This window comes from Anser anser, assembly GCF_964211835.1.
Source record: "Anser anser genome assembly, chromosome: 2".
In the NCBI taxonomy this organism is placed as follows: domain Eukaryota; kingdom Metazoa; phylum Chordata; class Aves; order Anseriformes; family Anatidae; genus Anser; species Anser anser.
The window spans coordinates 24,766,606-24,786,793 of record NC_139721.1 but is presented as its reverse complement, the minus strand read 5'-3'; the positions used below and the strand labels follow the sequence as shown (position 1 = coordinate 24,786,793).

Genomic DNA, 20,188 nt, shown 5'->3' with positions numbered 1-20,188 from the left:
AAGAGAATCATTTAGTGTCTGTTCCTGTCACACTCTACCAATTAGAACACCAAATAACGGTCCCATTGCACAACATGTTAGTATTTCATAAAAGTTTAGGAAGTAGCACGTCACTCGCAAGCTTTTAAATTCTCTCACGTTACACAGCAGTAAGTAAGAAAGAGCATCTTACCAGCTTTGGGCGTACTTAGCATTTTCATTTCCAACCTGCTGCACTTATTACCGCTGTTACACGCTGTTGTTGTCTTTACTTTTCCAGTTGAGTCCACAGACTGTGTAAAATTTACATTTTGATTCTGGCGGTATATTTTAGAAAGCCCTGAAGCGCTTCCCTGTTGCTCATTTACCTGCAAAAGAGCAACAAGATCAAGATAGAATTTCCTTCAAGCAGTTGAAGAGAAATGTAAAAAAGAGCAACAAGAAGGGATTTTAATAGATGTGTGATCCTCACTATCAAACTATCTAGATAAACATATACATCCCTACACAAATATACGCATCCCAATGTTCAGAACAGTAAGTGCAGGAACAAAATACCAAACACCAGTTGTGCAAGTAGTTTATGACTTAATAGAAGTCTTCTACAGATAAAATTAATAAAAACTGTGGTGCTCTTTCTGGACAATACTAAAGGTTTCAGAGGAAGTTTCTTTTAGCAAATCTGCAACCCAATGTATTGGCATTTCATTAGTAAGTATCGTGTTTTCTGAAACTGCTTTTGTCACAGCATTCCAAACATTTGAATTCAAAGTCCAGGCCAACGTGCCTCATCTGCACTGAGAACTGTATTTGGGCTCAATACTAATTACCTTTATTTATTCTAAGGACATTTTTCTGCATGCATTTCAGAGTGAGAGAAACCTACCCAAGATGCAAGATCAAATCTTGTAAGAGCAAAGGTATCAAAGTCTATTTGAAACAGACTAAGCTGGAATTGTCTGTGCTGAGCTCAATGCTACCTTTTACTAACAACGGTGTTCAAACAGATATAATTTTTAGTGCACTGTTCACTTACCTCCTTTAATTTCATGTCTTGGTCCACCTCCTTAGTTTCAGTCTTGGGATGAAGTGCATTACTTTTTCCTGGAGGTATAAACCTCGGCTTTTTGGCTACATTTCCTAGCACTTGACTTGGAGCTGCCGATCGCCTCATATTTGGTTGTACTGCTCTGGAAGGAACGAAGCAGATAGGACAACTGCAGTCAGAACAGGCTTTATATATATATAAATATATCCATAGGGGACACTATAAACACACTTTTAAAAACAACAATAAACAAACAAACATAAACTTGCATAGCATAAAAGATCTTGGAGGTCTTTTCCAACCTTTATGATTCTGTGATTTTCAAATAACAATTTTAATTCATAAACATAACACAACATATGAAAAAGAAATATAATTGTAATGCCTTGTTTAAGTACTAAGATAAACTACAGCAATTTCTGAAGTTGAACATTTCCTTTTTTGTTTGAAAAGTCAGAACAGCATGTTCTCAAGAGCAAGAAACGCTCTGGAGATGAATGGTATAGAACTTCTTATCAACTGCCATGTCATCTTTCTAATCATTGACTGAGGTAGCAGAACTAACTATTCTAAAAACTTAAAACATAATTTTGAAAAAAACAGTATTAGTAAACAACAAACAAGGAATGGTTAAGTTACATATTTCTGGAAGTAGCATTTTGCATCAGACAGCCAATTATATAGAATCATAGAGTGGTTTGAATTGAAAAAAACTTTAATTGAAAATCAAACTGCTCTGCAGCAAAAAGAGGCTGCGATGTACAAGGCCTCTGAGCTGCTCTGATGCAAAAGACAAAAGGTGGGTGGAGAAGGAGGCCAAGAGTGCAAGGACAGAAAGTCTACTCTCATGTTTAGAAAAGTAGTCCCCTTTGAGAACTGGATGTTGCTTGCATTTTTTCTAGTGTTCCTTTGTGGTGTAAGGAAAGTCATTTAACCCAAACTTTTCGGCAGCAGAGATTTGTCCGAGTGCCTGATTTGAGAATCAGTCTCATTTGTAGTAATACTGAACACTCGCAGGTGCAACTGGAAGGTGTAGTCTGAACACATTAACTGTAGAATGACAGAATGGTTTGGGTTGGAAGGGACCTTAAAGCCCACCCAGCTCCAACCCCCTGCCATGGGCAGGGACACCTCCCACCAGACCAGGTTGCCCAAAGCCCCATCCAGCCTGGCCTTGAGCACCTCCAGGGATGGGGCATCCACAGCTTCTCTGGGCAGCTTGTGCCAGAGCCTCACGACTTCTTCCTAATGTCTAATCAAAATCTCTGATTAGATTTGGATATTGGTCATTCCAGTATCTATTTAGAATTCAGCAAAGAACGATCTCAAAATTACAGCTGACATTATCACTCTGAACTATGTGCACTTGAACAGTGGAAGGAATGTACTAGGTGTTTTCCACTGAAATAGAAGACCATTATTCCCCCAACCAACCTCAGAATAAAACCAAACATACACTAAAGTTAATATGGCAAAGTATACCTGCAACCATTTGAATAAAAAGCAACAATCTTAATACTTAAAACAAGAAAAAAATAAACCAGTAAAGTAACCCAGAAGCTCAAATGACAAAGATAAGCATGGCACAGCAATTTATAAACATACTTTTACCAACTGCAGATACAATCACGTCTACCATCCTCAAAGTATTATTTGCATCCTGTTCCAAGAAGCACTGTGCTTATTTTTTTCTTTTACACTATTCTGCACTCCAGTGGCCTACCAGGGCACAACAACCTTTCTTTCCCAGGTTTGCACAGAACTAGTAACGGAGCACTATTAAAACACTTTGCAGACATGCAGACACTATCTACACTGCTGATGGTACTGCTCTCTCTGTTACATCTGCACATATTTGCATGATTTGCACATATATGATGCTGTTTCTAGATGTAAATCTTGATGACAAAGCAGCCTCCTATAACTGCTATTACTTCTACTGTGGCTGTGCTGTTAAAAAAAACAAGGAAAGAAGAGGCCTCTGTCAACAGTTCTGGCAGTTCACACAAATTAGGCCTTCTGAACAGCACCGTTAGCACATGTGCTTCAGCTAACGGGATAAGGGAGTAGCTCTGTCATGGTAACAGGAGGGTGGTCAAGAAATGGGCCTTCTCTACCCAGCCCTGTAGGTGACGGTGACACTTGGTCTTTTAGATAGGATGGAAGCAGGCGTAGCTGGGTCAAGGAATAGCTCCGCATTCCAGCTAATTCGACTGACAACCAAATGTGCCCTTTGTAAGGAGTGCCACCAACTGGAATCATCCCATTCCTTCAACTCATTGGGGTTGGTTCCAGGGAAACTGCTGGAGGCAATGATAAAAGCACTGCTTTTATTAGTGACCCAGCCAGACCAGAATAAGCGTACCATGAAACCACAGCCTAAAACGCCTCCCGAATGCACCTGTTTTTGCAAGCAATGTACTCGGTGGTGTTTTTCCTCTCTTAACATCTGCATTAAAAGGAAACACATACGCAGAAAGTACTTCAAAACTGCACACGTTCAGCTCAACGCCGTGCAGCACCCCGCTACAGGCTGCGAGGTCAGCCATTTTAGCACCAACCTAAGGGGCTGCTCCCTCCAACGCTGGAGGTTCCTGGCACACCTGAGCAGGCTGAATGCTTTCTGGACGCGGTCAGGAAGCTGTAACACGGGACTAACTTTTAGTTATTTTTTTGCAGGCAGCGAGCTGTCCCCTTGTGTATCGGGATTACTTGGAGGTGACTCGAAATGAGTAGTAACTGCAAGGATTTGGGCACAAAATCGCCGCGATTGCTGCTAGCCACCCACAAACGTAACTAAAAGAACTAATTAGGGAAGCTGCCTCCCACAGGAGGCACGCAGGAGACCCACACCGAGCCCCGTGAGGGCTGGAGCCGCCCGAACAGCCCCCCCGCCGTGCTCCCCGCCCGCCGCCCCTGCCGTACCTCAGGCCCAGCCGCTCAATTCGCCCGCCGCCGCCACCCGCCGGCCGCGCCGCGCATGCGCCGGACATCTCGCCTCGGCGAGCGCGCATGGCCCGGAGGCAGGGAGCTGCCCTGCGCCACACACAAGATGGCGGCCGGGCCGCGCTGGGGCGGGAAGGGCGACGCGCTGCTGTCAAGCGGCGCTGCCGCAAAAGGGCCGTGTTTGCGGCGGGCGGGGCCGTGAGGCGAGCGTCGGCGGCAGGTGGGTGCTCGCTGTGTGCCCTAAATTCTCTGTAATGGGCGTTAGAGGGGCTTTTATGGCAGAAATCAGCCCCCCTCCGCCCCGCGAAGGGGCGTTGGTGGCCCCTCCGGTCCCGCTGCCTTGCCCTGGTTCCCCTCACGGCTCTGCTGAGCCGCCTGCGGGCAGGGCAGGGCAGGGCAGGGCAGCGGGTGCTGCTGTGGGGAAGGGCCGAGGGAGGGGAGCCGGGGGGTACATCGGGGGGCAGCTCGGCTTAGGCTGCTGTGGGAACCGTGTTGAGGTGAAAACTTGTAGGGCTTGTGGCAATTCGCTCTTAAAAGCAGTTAGTGCCCTGCTATACGCCAAGTGGCTGTAGAAATAGCATGTGTTGGTACAGTTGAAGGGGTTAGTCTGCTTCTTCAGGCATTAACGGTGTCTTAAACTGGCTTATAGTGACTGTGGTGTTGCCATAAGACACCCTAAAATGTCATTTTTGTGTTGTGGTGTGTTTGTGAAAATAGGAGCTGAAGCCGTAGCATGTTAATGGCACCCCAGTGCTGGGCCCTGCACAAATTGTTTGTTCTTCCACTCAGGGCTTTTGGAAATGTGTCTTAGTGATGCACATTTAGTGCCATCGTGATTCTAACAGCCTTTAGTTTGTCGCATAAAAAGAAACATTTTTTAAAAAAATTCAGGAACTACCTTAGAAGAAAAAAATGCAGGTCGCTAATATATCACAGTCCTGATTTTACAACGGAATGGCTTTGACGAGTGCTAGGTATTTGGCAAGCTGTTCCACTACATTGGTGGGACCTGCCTACCACCTGTATTTTCCCTACTTTTATACCCACAAAAAAATCCCTGGAGGCAGAGCAGACCGTACATAGCTTAGGGCTGCCTTCAAGTGTGTGTCTGCCTGGCAAACGTGGGCTGACAGCTGCTGAAAAAGGATTTAATATCGGCGCTGGTTGGTCTGGGATGGAGTTAATGTTCCTCATGGTAGCTGTTACGGTGCTGTGCGTTGGATTTGTGATGAAAACAGCGTTGATAACACACCAGTGCTTTAGCTGGTGCTGAGCAGTGCTGATACACAGTCAAAATCTCTTCATTTCCATGCTGCCCTGCCAGCAGGGAGCCTGGGGGTGCCGCAGCAGCTGGGAGGGAACACAGCCTGGCCAGCTGGCCCAAACAGACCGAAGGGATATCCCGTGCCATGTGAGGTTGTGCTCAGCAATAAAGCCAGGGGGAAGTTTGCCAGGGCTGCTGTTGCTCAGAAGCTGGCTGGGAATCAGTTTGCTGGTGTTGAGCAGTTCCGTTTTACATTGCTTGTTTTCCTTGGGTTTGTTTCTCTTTGTGTTTTTTCCTTGTTGTTTTATTTTTTTACTTGTTAAATTGTCTTTATCTAAACCCCCAAATTTTCTCACTTTTACCCTTCTGATTCTCTCCCCCATCCTGCTGTGGGGTGAGCGAGCAGCTGCGTGGTGCTTAGCTGTCTACTAGGGTTAAGCCACAACACTGGGAGAGATCGTTGCATGTCATGGGGAAGAAAAAAAACATTTGAAACAATGGAAAAGTGAATAGCATGCGATAGCTTCTGGTTTCTTGCCTTCCAGGTTTGGCATCTGCAAATTCCAGATTTCCTCAGGGACAGCACTGCTGGCAACGGCGAGGTGATGGGCAGAGTTCTGGACCAGAGAAACCAAAGGCAAAGTAAGGTTTGGAACTGTTAGTGGAGTGTGAGAAGGCAGTGACACCTGGTGTAGTTTCAAAGTCAGGAAAGGAGAAATTACTGGGAGGGAGCAGAAGTTGAAAATGATATAATTCTGCGGTGAAAGCACTGAGCAAAGTGATCTGTACTGCAAGAGTGTATGGCATCTAGCTGATGTTCTCCCTCCACTTGTATCTTAACTAAGTACATCTCTTGAAGGGAAGGCTGTCTGTGGTCTCAGACTAAAAATGCTCCTTGACCCATAGTACAAGCAGCAAGGATTGTGGTGTTATGTAGGGATGTTGCTGCTCCAGCATCAGTCCTTAAAACATACTGACCTTCTCATCAGAAACCCCATTGATTGTATTGTTTGCCTCAGAGTTCTCATCCACTCTCCATCTGAACTTTGGGCACACTCTCAGCTCTTTAGGTTGAGGCTTTTTGTATATATAAATACGCGTGGGTGTGCATGTATATGTATTTTTATATATATATATATATATTTATATGTACACACATTTGTCGCACTCGTTTTTCTGTCAAGCACGAAGGAAGTTTTGGTTTCCCGCTCAATAAAATTGCTCTTTTGTGCATTCTGATACTCTTGAAACTTGCCGAAATAAGCTAAACAGTGCCTTGAAGATTTAGTGTTTGGGGATCAACAGAGTGTGTGCAAGCTGTAGCTTACAGCGTCCCCAATTCCCATGGAAAAGAAACCCTGGAACAGCAGAAATACAGAGTTTTGCTGATACTTCTTATGTCTCTGTGAAAGTTTCCCAAAAGCTGAATCCTCTGGGATCCGCCAAGCCAAATCAAAACCTTAGGCTTGCAATTCAAATGATAGAATGTCGTGGGCCATTTAACACTCCTCCAGCACAAACGTGCTGTATGGTTCAGTGCTTTCATCAGTACTGGGGGCTGGTACTTAACTTCACGTTTTGTTACTAATAGCTTTGCTCTCCACTTCTTAAACTTCCCCCTGTGTTCCCTGCTGCTCTTGCAATGACAGCTCTGTGCAAACATACTGCTTGTTTTGTTTACCCTCAACTAGCAAACTCCTGAATTTCCTGTCTTTGCAGGAGACCTGTATAAACATACAACATACAAGGAAACAGTGGTATGAAAAGGATTATTGTCTTTATAATACAGTATTTGCTTGAGCAGGCTCTTCTAAAACACAAAACGTCTGTGCTGTCACCACAGGAATAGCATATCCAAGAGACCTGTGCGTTTAGGTGGCCTGTACTGTTGATGAGAACATCATCACAGAGCTAAATGCAGACTGTGAAATCTACCTGAGACCTTGTCAGGATTCTGGATTGTCTGTCTGAGCTAGCACAGATTATCTTTGAATGTTATATTGCAATTACTAAATATTGTCCTAGGGGATTTAAGTGATGAATTCCTTTCTAATTTTTTTTAAGTATGCAACCTGAGTTATGCTATTTACCAATGAACTTGACTGTGATAGTTTTATTTTAAGAATGGACTGTGTAGCGTCCATTAAAACTAGGTTAGTTAAGAAACATCATTTTAAGGAATAGGATTTTAACAGTTTTCAGTTGCTACTTTTCAATAATACTGAGTTCTGTTGTCAAAGAGAGACTGATGATTTTTTTTTTCCCCTAGTCTAGTCAGATGTCTTGTGTTGAATTACAGGTTTTACAGTGACGTACTTTTAAAAGCTTTGTTTTAATGTTTTAATGCTGTTAGGGCAGCTTTCCATACAACAGCTGGCTGGTTAGCATAGGACTCACCAACTTAGGAAACACAACTGAGCCTTTTTCTTTCTAATTTTTCTTACAGACATAGTAAAGCAGTGAAGAGAAACTGAAGGAAAGAAGTACTGCATGTGTTAAAGATCAGAAAACTGTTTCTGAAGTATTTGGGCAAACAAGTATATAAGTAGTAAAATTTAAAAAGGTAAGACATTTTCCTTTTTGTTTGTTTCTTTTATTTAGAAAATCTCGTAACTAATTAACCTGTAAACCCTGAGTGGGTTTACAGAAGTGATTTTGTACATTAAGGAGGAAAGCAAAATCTAAAACACTTTTTTTTTTTTTAAGGGAATTCTGAGTTTTACCAAATTTTAATAGGCTTTTCCTGATAGGATTTTGTTGAAGGTAGAATGCTTCTTAGTTTTTCTTCACAAAACTTTCAAATCAATTTAAAAGGTACTCAGTTTTATAAAATAGATCCTGTAGGAGAAGACGGTAGCTCGTCATGATTTCAGGGCTATCATGAGGATAAATTTTGGCTTTTTTTTCTTTTTTATCATAAGTTTGGGCTTTTTTCTCCTCCCAGATGTTAAGTATTTCTCTAGGCATGTGGAGATTTCATGCTCTTCCCTCTGGAATGGAAGTCAACAATGAGTAGAGAATCTTAGGTGGTTTTTGTTTGTTTGTTTTGTTTATTTTTTTGTTCCCTCCAGTATGAAAGCAACACAAAGGTATACGTAGTTCATAAATACAAAGTCTGCTGGCTGATACTACCACAGCTACTGGCTGTAAGGATCCTGTTTTGTAAGTTTGTTAGGCATTATATAAAAGGCATGAAAATGGAAAGCAAACACTTTTGAACTTTTTTGCCAATTCTGCTTCAGGTAGGATTCAAGTAGAAACTATGTGTATCCCAGCACCTGCTAGAGCTGTGTTTGGTAGCAGATACATTCCCAACTGTTAAAATCTTTGCTTTCAAAATGCAGAGAATCTTGATATAAAATTGGGATGCTGTCCTCCAGCAGTACAATCCTCACATTCTCAGTTAATTCTTGAAGTCTCCAAAGTATGCAAGTGCTTGTGTTTTCACAGGTAAAGTTCTATATTCGGCTTAAGTTCTCTATGTTTCTAGGTTTTGCTTCCAGGCCTTTTGTGGATCTGGCCGTAGATAAAGGATGAAGAGGACGAAGGCTGCTTTATTTCTCTTTGTTGTTTTAATAGGTTAAAAGTGTGTGGGAAGCATGGGTTATGATATCGAGCGTTTTGTTGGCTACGTTAACGAAGGGCTCTTATGCTCCATCTGCCGTGATGTGTTAGAAGATCCGCTACAGGCTCCTTGTGAACACGCTTTCTGTACTGCTTGTATACACGGGTGGCTCGTTCATCACAGTAACTGCCCTGAAGACAGACAAGTGGTTGATGTGTCTATGCTACGACCTCTGTACAGGTATACAATGATCTCACTGTATGTTAAAATGGCATGAATTCAGAGTTTTTCATCTCTTGTCATTTATTTTCACCCATTTTCTGTCTATGGCAGAAACTGATGACTTGCATGCAAGCATTAGCATTTTGTATTCATTATAACCACCTACCTTTGGAGGTATGAAGGTTTCAAAATGGAAAGAACACTTTTGTTCTCCACCTTTTTATATCTTGAGTGCTGATTATAGATGTGTGCCTGGATATTACTCTGAATGTCTTCTACAGCAGCAAAACTTCCCCATATCTTTTCAGAGAAAAGTGAGCAATGCAGTTCTTGAGAACGAACTGAACACTGTATATCTGTTGTTTTTCTTTTCAGTCTTACAATTAGTTCTCTTTTTTGTAATTCCTGCTATCATTGATACTGAGCTTCATCAGTAGACACTGCTTGGTGTTTAACCCTTGCATTGTCTGATCTTGCTCAGATTAACAGTTACATTTAAAATCTTCAGCTGCATGCATTAAATTAACTCCATTAGTACTCCCATTATTTTTCTCACTAATGAGAGTTCACTGTATTGAAAGTTGAAATATAATGTAGACAGTTCCATTTATACATTGTTCAATTTACACATTGAACAAAAAACACTACATTGTTCAATTTTAGAGTTCAATTTATACATTGTTTAGTCTGTACTCACTGTGGCCAGTCTGCTTTGGCATGTTTATAAACACAAGCTAAAACTTAAATGACGAATGATTAGCCGAAGTGTTTGGTGATATCTGCAGAACTAATGAAAAGGCACAGTTGAATTCTTTACTTCTGAATTATTATTTTTATATTTGCACATTTGATTGTGGAGACTGAGTTTTCCATTAACATTCAATTGTTTATTTTAAGCCTGTTCTTTTCCAATATTGTCACTTGAATGCTTAAAAATAAATAAATATGGAAACTGATTATTCACAAGTGTTTCTAATCAAAATTTGAATTTTAGTTTCTCTTCCCAAAGTAGAAAATTCATTTTTTTCAATAATGATCACAGATTTAAGAACAACTCTTCTTTTGTATGTAGATATATGAAAAATGATTTAAATCGTCTTCAGCTACACTGCAAAAACAGAGAGTATGGCTGTGAAATGGTTTGTTCTCTAGAGTCTATCGACCGGCACGAACGGGAGTGTGAATACAGTCAGATACCGTGCTCCAATGCTGGTGAGTAACATTCAAAATCAAATCCTCTATATTCAGGAAAACATGTAATTGTCATCTTTCTGTCAACAGGGTGGCAATAATGTCCATTCATTTCTAAACATATTCAAAACTTTAGCATGATCTACTCTTTGCAGCGGTATTTTTAAAGAAAATTTATTACCCATTTATGGCCGTCATGATCATTAGCAGCGAATTCTTACCCAAGAACTAACCAAAATGAATGAGAATAATTTAGACATCTCAAACTCTCAAAATTGAAAGACAAACACATACATTCACAGAAAGCGAAATAAATACAATACTATAATAATACTAAGTTTGAATTCCATTGATGTAATAGCACCTGCAGAAGTCAAATGTGTATAGGTCATAATTTATTAACAAAACAGCTAGTTGTCTGGTGCATGTGCAGCCACTCACTGTCTCTTGGTTTTAACAAAAAAGTATTTTGGAAATGAGGATTTTTAACTAAATTTTTATTAGAATTGATATGTTGGTGTTAAGGTCTTTAAAACAAACTGAAGCTTCCCAAGGAAGAAATATATTATTAAAAAGAAATGTACTGTTAAATTTTCCCAGCTTATTCTATTCACAATGTTGCATGCTCCTAGAAAGACTTAATTTCTAATTAGTGATGTTAAGGGCATAGTTAAGTCTGCCACTGTAATTAATTATGAGAAGATTAAGTTGCTAGTGTTGCTCCACTGGAAGTTACAACTTCTCTCAGTGACTATTGCAGATGCTTCAGATTAGAGACACAGTAAGAGTTACAACATCTTGTCGCTGCTATATGGCATTCAAGGTGTGAGCGTTCTTAAATCTCGTGAATTCCTTTCTCAAGAGGGCATGAGAGTATATTTTGAGTACCTCAATTACAAATCATTACAGTTTTATTAATAAAGCTCTTCTAGAGGGCTCTCTTTTGCAGTTTTCTGGTATGGTTTGTTGGCAAGTTTCAGTACTCTATTGTTTCAGTTTTCCTCTGTATATTTTTATCCTTGAATTAAATGAGAGGAACTATAATATATACTACAGCACACAGTGCCTCACAGATTGAAAGCTAAGACCTGAGTTTCAAAGTTTACTGTTAAATGTAGCAAAAATTAATGTAGTGTTTATTTCTGCTTCTCCACACTTTTAATTACTACCAATTTGCAAGGTTTATATCCTGCCATTTCTGTGAAAATGTTTCTAGTTTTGCAACAGATATTAAATGTTCAGACATGATTGCTCTTGGTTTATGTGGCCTAGTATGTCATTCACAGGACCAACCAACTGGGAAAACAGTCTCACCCACTGTTTCACTACCTGTTCTAGGACCCTTTTTTTGAAAATTTGATACATTTAAAAAGAAAAGAAAAGAAAAACACTGGAAAAAAAAACCAGAAAAAAATAAAAAGAAAACATTTGCATTCTTCAATTCCAAACATTACAAGCTGCTAGTGTCTTAACTTGGCATCAGTGTTGTCATTGCTGAAGTTGGTTTAATGCCAGACCAGTGGCAGAAAACTTTACAAAAAAAAAATCACCTCTTAATCAACATTTTCAAGTAATTGTTAAATGTTTTAATAAGAGTTTTTGAGAGTGTGTATTAATTCTACTATGTGTGTTATAACTATTGAACTTAGTATTCTAAAGAACTTGCTTTTCTTCGCTTCTTAACAGATTCACAGTTGCTTATCTCAGGTTACTGCAGCTTGCTTACTTACTTGAGTGGTTATGTTATTAAAATTATTATTATATGTTATTAAAATTATTGTTATTATAAATTATTAAAATGCTTGTGTTGTAAGTGGTTGACTTCATCTTATTGTTCCCTGTTCAGGCTGTACAGTTCAGGTTGAGCGACGTAACCTTGATGTTCACTTGGCAGTGTGTGAATATCGGAGCCGTGAATGCCCCAATGGCTGTGGTTACACCATTCTCAGCGCAGAAGACACGCAGCATAACTGTGTAGCAGAGCTAAGAACCGAGCTAGAACTACTTCGGTACAAATCTGCTGTTTCTTTGGTGTTTGTGTTAGTCTGGGCCTAAAATCACTGCATAAAGCGCTTCAAATACTAGCACTGGATGCTGGTATGTGTTAAATAGTCTGTTCATTAGTTGATACTGGTGGGCCAGGGTATTATTGTTTGTCCATGCAGACTTTAAGTCCTTACTGTTTTGATTTTCTTTTGTTGTTATTTCTTGTCCAAGTTATTACAAATCCCAAAACACCATTGATTGCAGTTGAACACAGCTGTGAGCTGACTAAATAAAACAACAAAATACCTACCAAGAACCAGACTGAAGTTAAAAACTTTATTTTTCCGCTGGCCTGATATAGACCCAAGGTCACATTATTAAATAATTTAGTTTATAAATTTACAAATCCTCCCGAATATAAAAATCTCTGATTATTTTGGTTGGTATGGTCTGGTAGATTAAACCTCAAAGAGTCTAATTTTCAATTTTGATAAAATCGTGGCTTACCATTTGGTAAATATGCATCTTCTTACCAGCATTTTCTTATTTCCTCTTATATACAATAAGATATATATGCTTATATATGTGTGTATTTGTGTGCGTGTGTGTGTGTTTCTGTAGCTTTTCCTTTCCATGATATTCCTATTGGGTTGTATTTTGGTTTTGTGTGTTTGTTTTCCACGTTCTTTCCTGTTTTTTATCTTTCCGCTATGTCTTGTGTTCTTGAACGTTGTTGTGAAATCTGGCTCAAATCTGTTTTAAATGCCTTGAGGCACGAGGAATTCAGATATCTTGTTACTGAACCAAACAAGGTTACTGTAGTAACAGCTAGTTTTTGGCTGTGAGTCTGTGTGAGCGATTAGGTTATGCTAGTTTTATTGCTGTCGTTTAGTATCTTCCATAAAAGTGACAAGTTGACATGTTTAGCAATCCAGTAATATTCACACGTTATCCTGACTACATGTGCTTAGTAATATTAAGCAAGCATATACTATAGTAAAAGGCAGTAAATAATTTAAAGTCATAAATACATGGTCATAGAATTATTTCAGAAATACGATGCATTTTTTCCCTGTGTAGGCTGTCCAAGGTCAATGTGGTGCCCTCTGAGCAGAATACACTGTTTTTTTATGCTAGTCTTTCTTCACCAGGCCATTCCATCAGAAAAAAGGAATAACACTAAACACTGCACGATAAGCAGCACTGGGAAAAATTTATTGATAATACTGTCGTGCCTCCAGAGAGGCATCCTCTAGAGCATGATGGGAATCAGATCAGGCTATCTGGCTGCAAGAAGGCTTTTGGGAATTTGATTATTTTTTTTTCTGTGTTAACAAGACTTAAAAAAGGATAAATACTTTTTTAGGTCAGAAATGATCTGCAGAGTGGAGGAGGCAAAGCATGAGATGGAGTCAAGGTTAGATTCACAGAGAAGGCATATGGTCCAGAAAGAGAGCATTCTGCAGAATGAGATTGAAGAACTAAAGGTAAATATGATTCCCCCCACCCCAACAGTCTAAAGTTTTGCTCTTCCAGTAGCAGTCTTTTCTTTTGTAAATGTGGAGTCCCAGATAGATGCAAGTTAAATCAAGGATGGGAAGAGAAAAACAGATGTTAGCCAAACGCTTTGCCTGGGCTAATCAGCTCTGAGAAGCAGACTGAGTGTTGCTTTCATGCAGTTTATCTACTTCAAATTCATTTGGAGCTGGCTTGGATACCTCTGTACAAGGACTGCATTGTTCTTTGTGCATGTAACACGTCAGCAAATCAGTCTAAACCTATTTTCAGAGTCTAAACATAGCTCATACATCACAAATCAAATGTAATTAAATATCCAGCCCCCTTTTTAGTGATGTTCAAAGTGACTTAATCCAGTGCTGTGCTGAGACAGAGCCCTACTGCAGACATTGGTATTTATACTATCAGCTGTGGTCAAAAGGTTGCAAAGTTGCACTGTAAATTAAATCAAATAACAAGCAAAGCCATGTTATTTTTTCACACATCCAGTTCTTATTATATCATCAAATAACAATTATAGTAAAGCAATGGAGATGCTTCAGATTATACGCTCTTCTTTTTTAATGGATTTGAGTTTTAAATCCTTGAAGAGTATATCTGAATGTAACCAATACCTTACTTTGGTAGGGGTCTTGAAATGTGAAATTTAAGCAGAAACCCGATAAATCCACTCCCAGTTTAAAATATTTTATGAGAAAACTTTTGCACTTGTCGGAAAACTGGTTTGGAATTAAAAAAAAAAAAAGACCATCCAAGAAGGTCAATGCTGGACTGTGTCTTAAATCGTTTACGTTTTTTCTGCTATCAAAACCAGTAGATCACATCAGTGTTGCTTTTTCTTTATAATCCATCTCCCTTACACGCGTGACCAGTTCAGCCTCTTAATGCCATCAGTGGAAGAGAGTTTGTTTATTGCACTAAGCTTGTACTTGCGTTTCAGAGTCAGATGTCCCGAATGATGTCAGATGTACGTTCCCTGATGGCTGCAGAGAGGCAGCATCGTCAGGAGCTGGAGCAAGCAGAGCTGGAAAAACGGGAATTAATGGAGCTGCTGAGGGGGCTGCAGAAGGACTGTCGGTTAAGTACCACAGAGGGAAGCAGGAAGTCAACAAATTTCCGCCCGCTGACACGACTAGAGAGCGCAAAACGGAAACCCAGGGAAGTTACAGTTATCTAAACAGAAGTAAGCTCAAAAAGCATTTTTTTTTCTTGATTTCTGTGACCATCTGAGAAATTTTTTTTACTCTCCGTGAATGATTGGTAAACTTCACATCATTTCTGATTTGCTTGCTTTCTTTTTTAAACCTGGATTACAACTTTCTGTCCTCCTGGGCCATAAAAACAAATGGGAGAGTTTTCTCTTACAGAACACTGGGTATTAAACCTGGTAATTTTCAAAGATGTTTGTAGCTCATGTTTTCCTAAAAAGAGGGAAGAAAACTTGATTTCTGTCTCTTCAGTGTGTCATTTACAGACCTCTTTGTACCATAAAAACTGGAATCTTTTAAAGTCAAGGATACTTAATGGGTTTTTTTTTTCTTTCCTGGTCCATTAGAGTCTGTTTCAGTCCAGTTTATGCTTATACTTGAAACAGGAAAAAAAAGAAAATGCGATTATATCTGTAATGACATTTGGGATGTACTTAATTTGGGGAAAGTCAGTAATAGAAATTAATAGATTTTGTTTGTATCATCTGTAGGAGGTATATCTCAAAGGTGAAAAGAAAGCACTTTAAATTCTAAATCTACTGCTATGTAACAGCTTCAGGTGAGCTTGACTTACTTTAGAGCTTCTCTTAACTTCCCAGGCTGACACACACTGAAGAGATAGGTACCAGAGCCCAAGGTAATAGTGTTACCCAAAACCTGTTACACAGATCTGTGTGTAACTTAGAGTTTGTGGGAGAGGATCTTGCATTTTATTAAATAACTTGGGCTTTTCTGTGTGAAAATATTAGCTTTCTATAGGGTCCTTAAAGCCTAACTTCAGCCCATTCAGTATTCAATATTAAAAAAAAAAAAAAAAAACACAATATATAAATACTTTGAGTGGGGTGGTTTTAACCTGCTGGGCAGCTGAACGCCACCACAACCACTCTCTCACTCCCCCTCCTCAAAAGAAGAGGGGGAGAAGAAAGTATGAATGAAAGAAAAAGGCTCACATGTTGAGATAAGGATAATTTAATTAAAGGGGAAAGAAAGTGGGGGGAGGGAAACAAGCAAAGGCCACGTGGAAGCAAAGAGGGAGGGAAAAAAACACCACAATGCTCATTGATGGGAAGTAGAGAAGAAATGTTCGGCCACATCCTGGGAAGCAGGGCCTCTGCATGTGGTTGTTTGGGACGTCTTCCTAAGGAGAGCCCCACCCTCTGCTTCCTTCCCCATTCCCAGCTTTTACTGCTGAGTGCGATGTCATATGGCAGGGGATGTCCCTTCGGGCCCCCTGCCCTGCCTGTGTCCCTTCCCCACCTCTTGCCCTCCTGGTCTGGGGGTGTTGGAGGGAGCCCTGGTGCCGTGCCAGTGCTGCTCAGCAACAGGCGAAGCAGCGGTGCGGTATGGGGGCTGTTCTCCCGGCAAGTGCAGAGCTACGAGTAGCTCTGGTTTTCTTCTGGCATGTTTAAGGCTATTTGAGCATTAATGTCCACAGCAGAGGAATATTTGCACAGGGGCTTGGACTTCGAGTGTCTTAGTTCTCAAGTCTGCAGCCGTATCAGAGCTAGAATTTTGTAGCAGACTGACAAATACTGGACTGAGGGGACGTATCCCTGTAAGGACTGGAGTATGAGTGAGAAATCTGTACAGCTCAAAGACTTTTATCCAAACTTCTCACAAAGCCTGTTTGCGTTGTTTTCGGAGCTATAACTAAGCCATATTCTGTCCTCTGGCGCAGCCCTTCAGTGGAATAGCTAGGGGAGAACCTGGCCTCCTGTTTACTGACTGTGCTAAATCGGTTTTGACCTTTCAGGAAAGATGTGTGCAGGTGCAACGGTCTTAATAAACCAATTCTCTAGCTTCGAAAGCAAATACGATACTGTGCGTGCTTTGCTGTCACTCAGAGCCATGCTTTTATGGCTAACACCGTAACCAAAGAGAGAGACAGCAGCCTTCTTTAGCACATACACTACATTAGAAAAACTTGTGGCCAGCGTTCTCTTCATTTCAGGCATTAATAAATCCTTATAACCTGTTCCTTCAGTAACACTGAAACAAACGCGCACACGTTCAGTTGTTGTATGCTGAAAATCTAACACAAATAACTCTCCTGTAACGTCCCTTTGTTTTTCTGAAAGAAAACATTCACAGGAAGAGCTATGACCAAATATTTATTTGGTTTTCACTTCACACTGTGTATATTCTAGATTAAACTACGCTCACTGACAGCGTTTAGGGCATTATAGCAGTCTCTTCCAATTCACGACATAGCACATCTCTTCAGCAGCCATCTGTAACGAAGTGGGACAGTAGCGCAGTCGCTATGATTTGGGAATAATCCCCTTCATTCCCAGCAGGCACTCAGTGGTCATTTCACGTACATCTGTGTGCATACTAAAGCTGTAGGTAGAGACTTAGAAAGCTTTGATCATCTCATGTTCTCTGTGATTTTTGTGACCGTTTCAGGTTTCCCCCTGATTTTTGAAGCTTCTTAGCCCCACCAGATTTCATGCTAGTAGAATCAGGATGTTTTCAGGATGTTTTTCTGTGTTCTATAACCGTGTGGTTCTGTGATGTGATTTTAATCTACCTTGGTTAATGTGAAAGAAGAAAATTCCTTCAAAATCCTACGGAACTCAGATGAGCCGGAGCATCCGTCCCAAACTGGAGGGCAGTAATGATCACCCGATCTTTTCTGATCAGAAAAAAAGCAAGTAATTAGCTGTGCTTTTTCTATAACAGGATCTCTATTTGTTTTTAAGGATTTCACCCACTGATTTTATGACTGAATTCTTTCTAATATAAGAAGTAGGGTTTATTTAGTATTTACCTAGCACTTGGCCTGCTCTCTGTCCCCTAAGCGACACGCAGGGAGGGAGCTGTGTGAGAAAACACGCCGTAGGTGGTGCAATCTGTGCAGCTTCCATTTGCCAGCTCTGGAGAGTCTCAGCTTCCAGTGTTGAAGTGGGGCAGTGCCTTGGGCCCCCTTGCTGCTGGAAGGACCTGTCAGCTGCGTCTCCTTTAGCAGAAAACAAGCTCACACCCATCTCTTGAACGGGGGATAGATACACTGGCTGATGGCATCTGTTTCTTCCATTTCAAGCTTGAGCCCGTTCCTCAGCGACAACTGTTCTGCGCTCAGCTTTTCCCCTACGACTGAACCACTCACAGGGCAGCGTACGCTTAACCAAGGTCATCATTTTACCTATTTCTTAAAATTAACTGGACTGAAATAGCCTATTAAAATAATGCTTTACCTGGTTTTAGCTTTTCCACTTTCATGTATTACACAGCTCTTAACAACAGGTAGCAGAGGGCTTTCTTTATTCCTTTCAAATAGTTTTTATAAAAAGGATTAACAGACTAAGGGTCCAAATACTGTAGTAGACTTGGGATAGGTGAAGGCACTCACTTGAAGTGCTACTTCCCAATCATCAGTTTAGGATTAGATGGAAGACTGCTAAAAGTGCATTTCCTAATTTCATTATGCGCATTCCAGCACTGAATTACTGGCAGGAATTACGCTAAATATTCTTATACTACATCACACTCTAATGGATTCTGTTCCCTCACAATTGGACCCTAGTTCCTAAGATATATAAAAATGGTTAATCTTGTAAATTGAACAAGTACTCCAGTGGACCAGGAGCCATGCAAACAGTCGCATTTAGCAGCTAGAACAGGGAGGAGGACTGGGAGAACGACTGACTGCAGCATACCCTGTGTCTTCCCTCAGCCTGAGAGCAACGATGCAGCTGTGCCAGCTGGCTTACCAGTACGAACTGCTGGCTTGGGGCATCACAATTAACACAGCATTAGAAATAAAACGAGAATAAGTCCTTGTCCACAACTGAGTACTAAACGTAATAGTACCAAACCTGCAACATCCTCAAACAAAACACACAGAGAGACGGTTGTAAAGTACCGGAGATTACAAGGCGTTACAATGAGTTGAGCAAATCCTTATCCTATGTTAAATTGAGTGAAAAATAAGAAGGGTGTGTTTAAAGAAATTAACACTTTAAAGTGAGGGGTAAGTTTGTATTTGAAAGAAAACCAACATTTACATATTTATTCTGAAAAGGCTGGTTAAAAATACCTTTAAATTAATTCCCTTAAACAGACTTCTCAACTCGAGAGGTCAAATTCAAAATACTGCTCTCTCTGCTTCCTTTAGTATTAAAGCTACATTCCCTGTTTTCCTGCTGTCTTCCCAAAGCAAAAATTTGTCAGAAGCCTCAGCCAGGGTGGACCTGTGCTGCTCAGATTATTTGGAAAGGGAAGGATGAGTTGGGAGTGCTTCTAGTAGGGTTAGCTGAGATTTGACAGAAGTGAGACTTGAGACCCCTGCATCTGAGTCAGCTGCAAGACAGAATTTCACCAGCCTTGCTCATTAAGATGACAGTTCTTAGTTAGTATTAGATTAACAGGCCTGTATGAGGTTAATTTAACAGCACAGAATGGGCGAGGTTGGCAGGACCAACAAGCTGACCAAGCAAAACGTTGACCTCAGGAGGCCAGCTGGCCCAACACCCCTGCTCAAGCAGGGCCAAGGGGAGGTTGCCCAGCACCACGGCCAGGTGGCAAATACATACACCAGAGTTTCTTGTTAGGGTAGAAGGGAATGGAAGCAGATATTCAAGCAAAAAGCCTAATACAGTGATGTATTTTGACTGGAAAAAAGTGTTTTTATCTCAACTGTTAAGTGTTTTTAAGAAATGCAATGCATTAATAGACCCTAGTTCCTAAGATATATAAAACAGTCTTGCAAATTAAGTTTTCCAGATGCTGTCCTCTCAGATGTTTCTGGCATGGTGCTTTTCTACAGCTGTTTTCCTTACAAGTGCTGGATAGTATTTAAAAGGAGCAGTACCAGCCTTTCCTTTCTCACGTACTGCTGAGCGGATGAGGTACGGTAGGTCAGGGAGATTTTACCACATTGATAGATGCCTTTACAGAGACCTACGATTCTATGCAACTTTGTATTAACAAATAACCATTGACTTGTCTTCCAGCATTATGGTTCACTGCCAGCCTAGCTACGTTTTCTACCTTTATATATACGTGGATAAAACAGTGCTTAACAGACCTTGATCTCTCGTCTGTACAAGAAACAGTATTTGTATCACTTTGAAGTACACTTTGTATAAAAGTTGAACTAATAAAGGATTATACTGTAATTAATGCAATTTGGGCCATTTCTTTCTGTTACGAAAGTTTGAGTCTCCCAGTTGCTCGGCTGAAATAGTCGACTTCAGGCCTGCTGACTGCAGCGTGCAGGAGGTCCCGAATAAACAACGCTATCGGGTCAGTGCACT

The 20,188-nt window shown here is 40.6% G+C and overlaps 2 protein-coding genes across 7 annotated transcripts in view; one reads left to right on the top strand and one right to left on the bottom strand.

The window, feature by feature from the left end:
* RAD54B (RAD54 homolog B) overlaps window positions 1-4,174 on the bottom strand; it is a 74,966-nt gene extending 70,792 nt beyond the window's left edge. For 5 of the 6 annotated variants that reach the window (XR_014580287.1, XR_014580288.1, XR_014580289.1 and 2 more), the window contains exons 1-3: window positions 3,953-4,174; window positions 1,016-1,169; window positions 173-347 (exon numbers count right to left, since the gene is read on the bottom strand). Coding sequence is in view for 3 of the 6 variants with exons in the window: in XM_083825596.1 (XP_083681722.1) it covers window positions 173-347; window positions 1,016-1,169; window positions 3,953-4,041 (418 nt within the window). In the remaining 3 variants the exon portion in view is untranslated. Of the gene's footprint in view, window positions 1-172; window positions 348-1,015; window positions 1,170-3,588; window positions 3,895-3,952 lie in introns of those variants that run through there. The other variant, XM_083825597.1, reaches the window with a different exon arrangement.
* On the top strand, window positions 4,062-20,050 carry LOC310894924 (RING finger protein 151-like). The gene is made up of 8 exons (XM_083825602.1): window positions 4,062-4,193; window positions 5,783-5,879; window positions 7,684-7,800; window positions 8,817-9,042; window positions 10,097-10,236; window positions 12,062-12,224; window positions 13,568-13,688; window positions 14,660-20,050. The coding sequence occupies exons 4-8, from the start codon at window positions 8,837-8,839 to the stop codon at window positions 14,894-14,896; spliced, it is 867 nt and encodes a 288-aa protein (XP_083681728.1). The 5' UTR covers window positions 4,062-4,193; window positions 5,783-5,879; window positions 7,684-7,800; window positions 8,817-8,836; the 3' UTR covers window positions 14,897-20,050.
* The last annotated feature ends 138 nt before the right edge of the window (window positions 20,051-20,188 follow it).

What these genes read in the sequence shown, in the direction of transcription:
- LOC310894924 (XM_083825602.1), top strand. Translation starts at nt 8,837, where the DNA reads ATGGGTTATGATATCGAGCGTTTTGTTGGCTACGTTAACGAAGGGCTC. An exon ending in ATGCTACGACCTCTGTACAG is followed by an intron (nt 9,043 to 10,096) that starts GTATACAATGAT and finishes TTTTGTATGTAG; the next exon opens with ATATATGAAAAATGATTTAA. An exon ending in GATACCGTGCTCCAATGCTG is followed by an intron (nt 10,237 to 12,061) that starts GTGAGTAACATT and finishes TTCCCTGTTCAG; the next exon opens with GCTGTACAGTTCAGGTTGAG.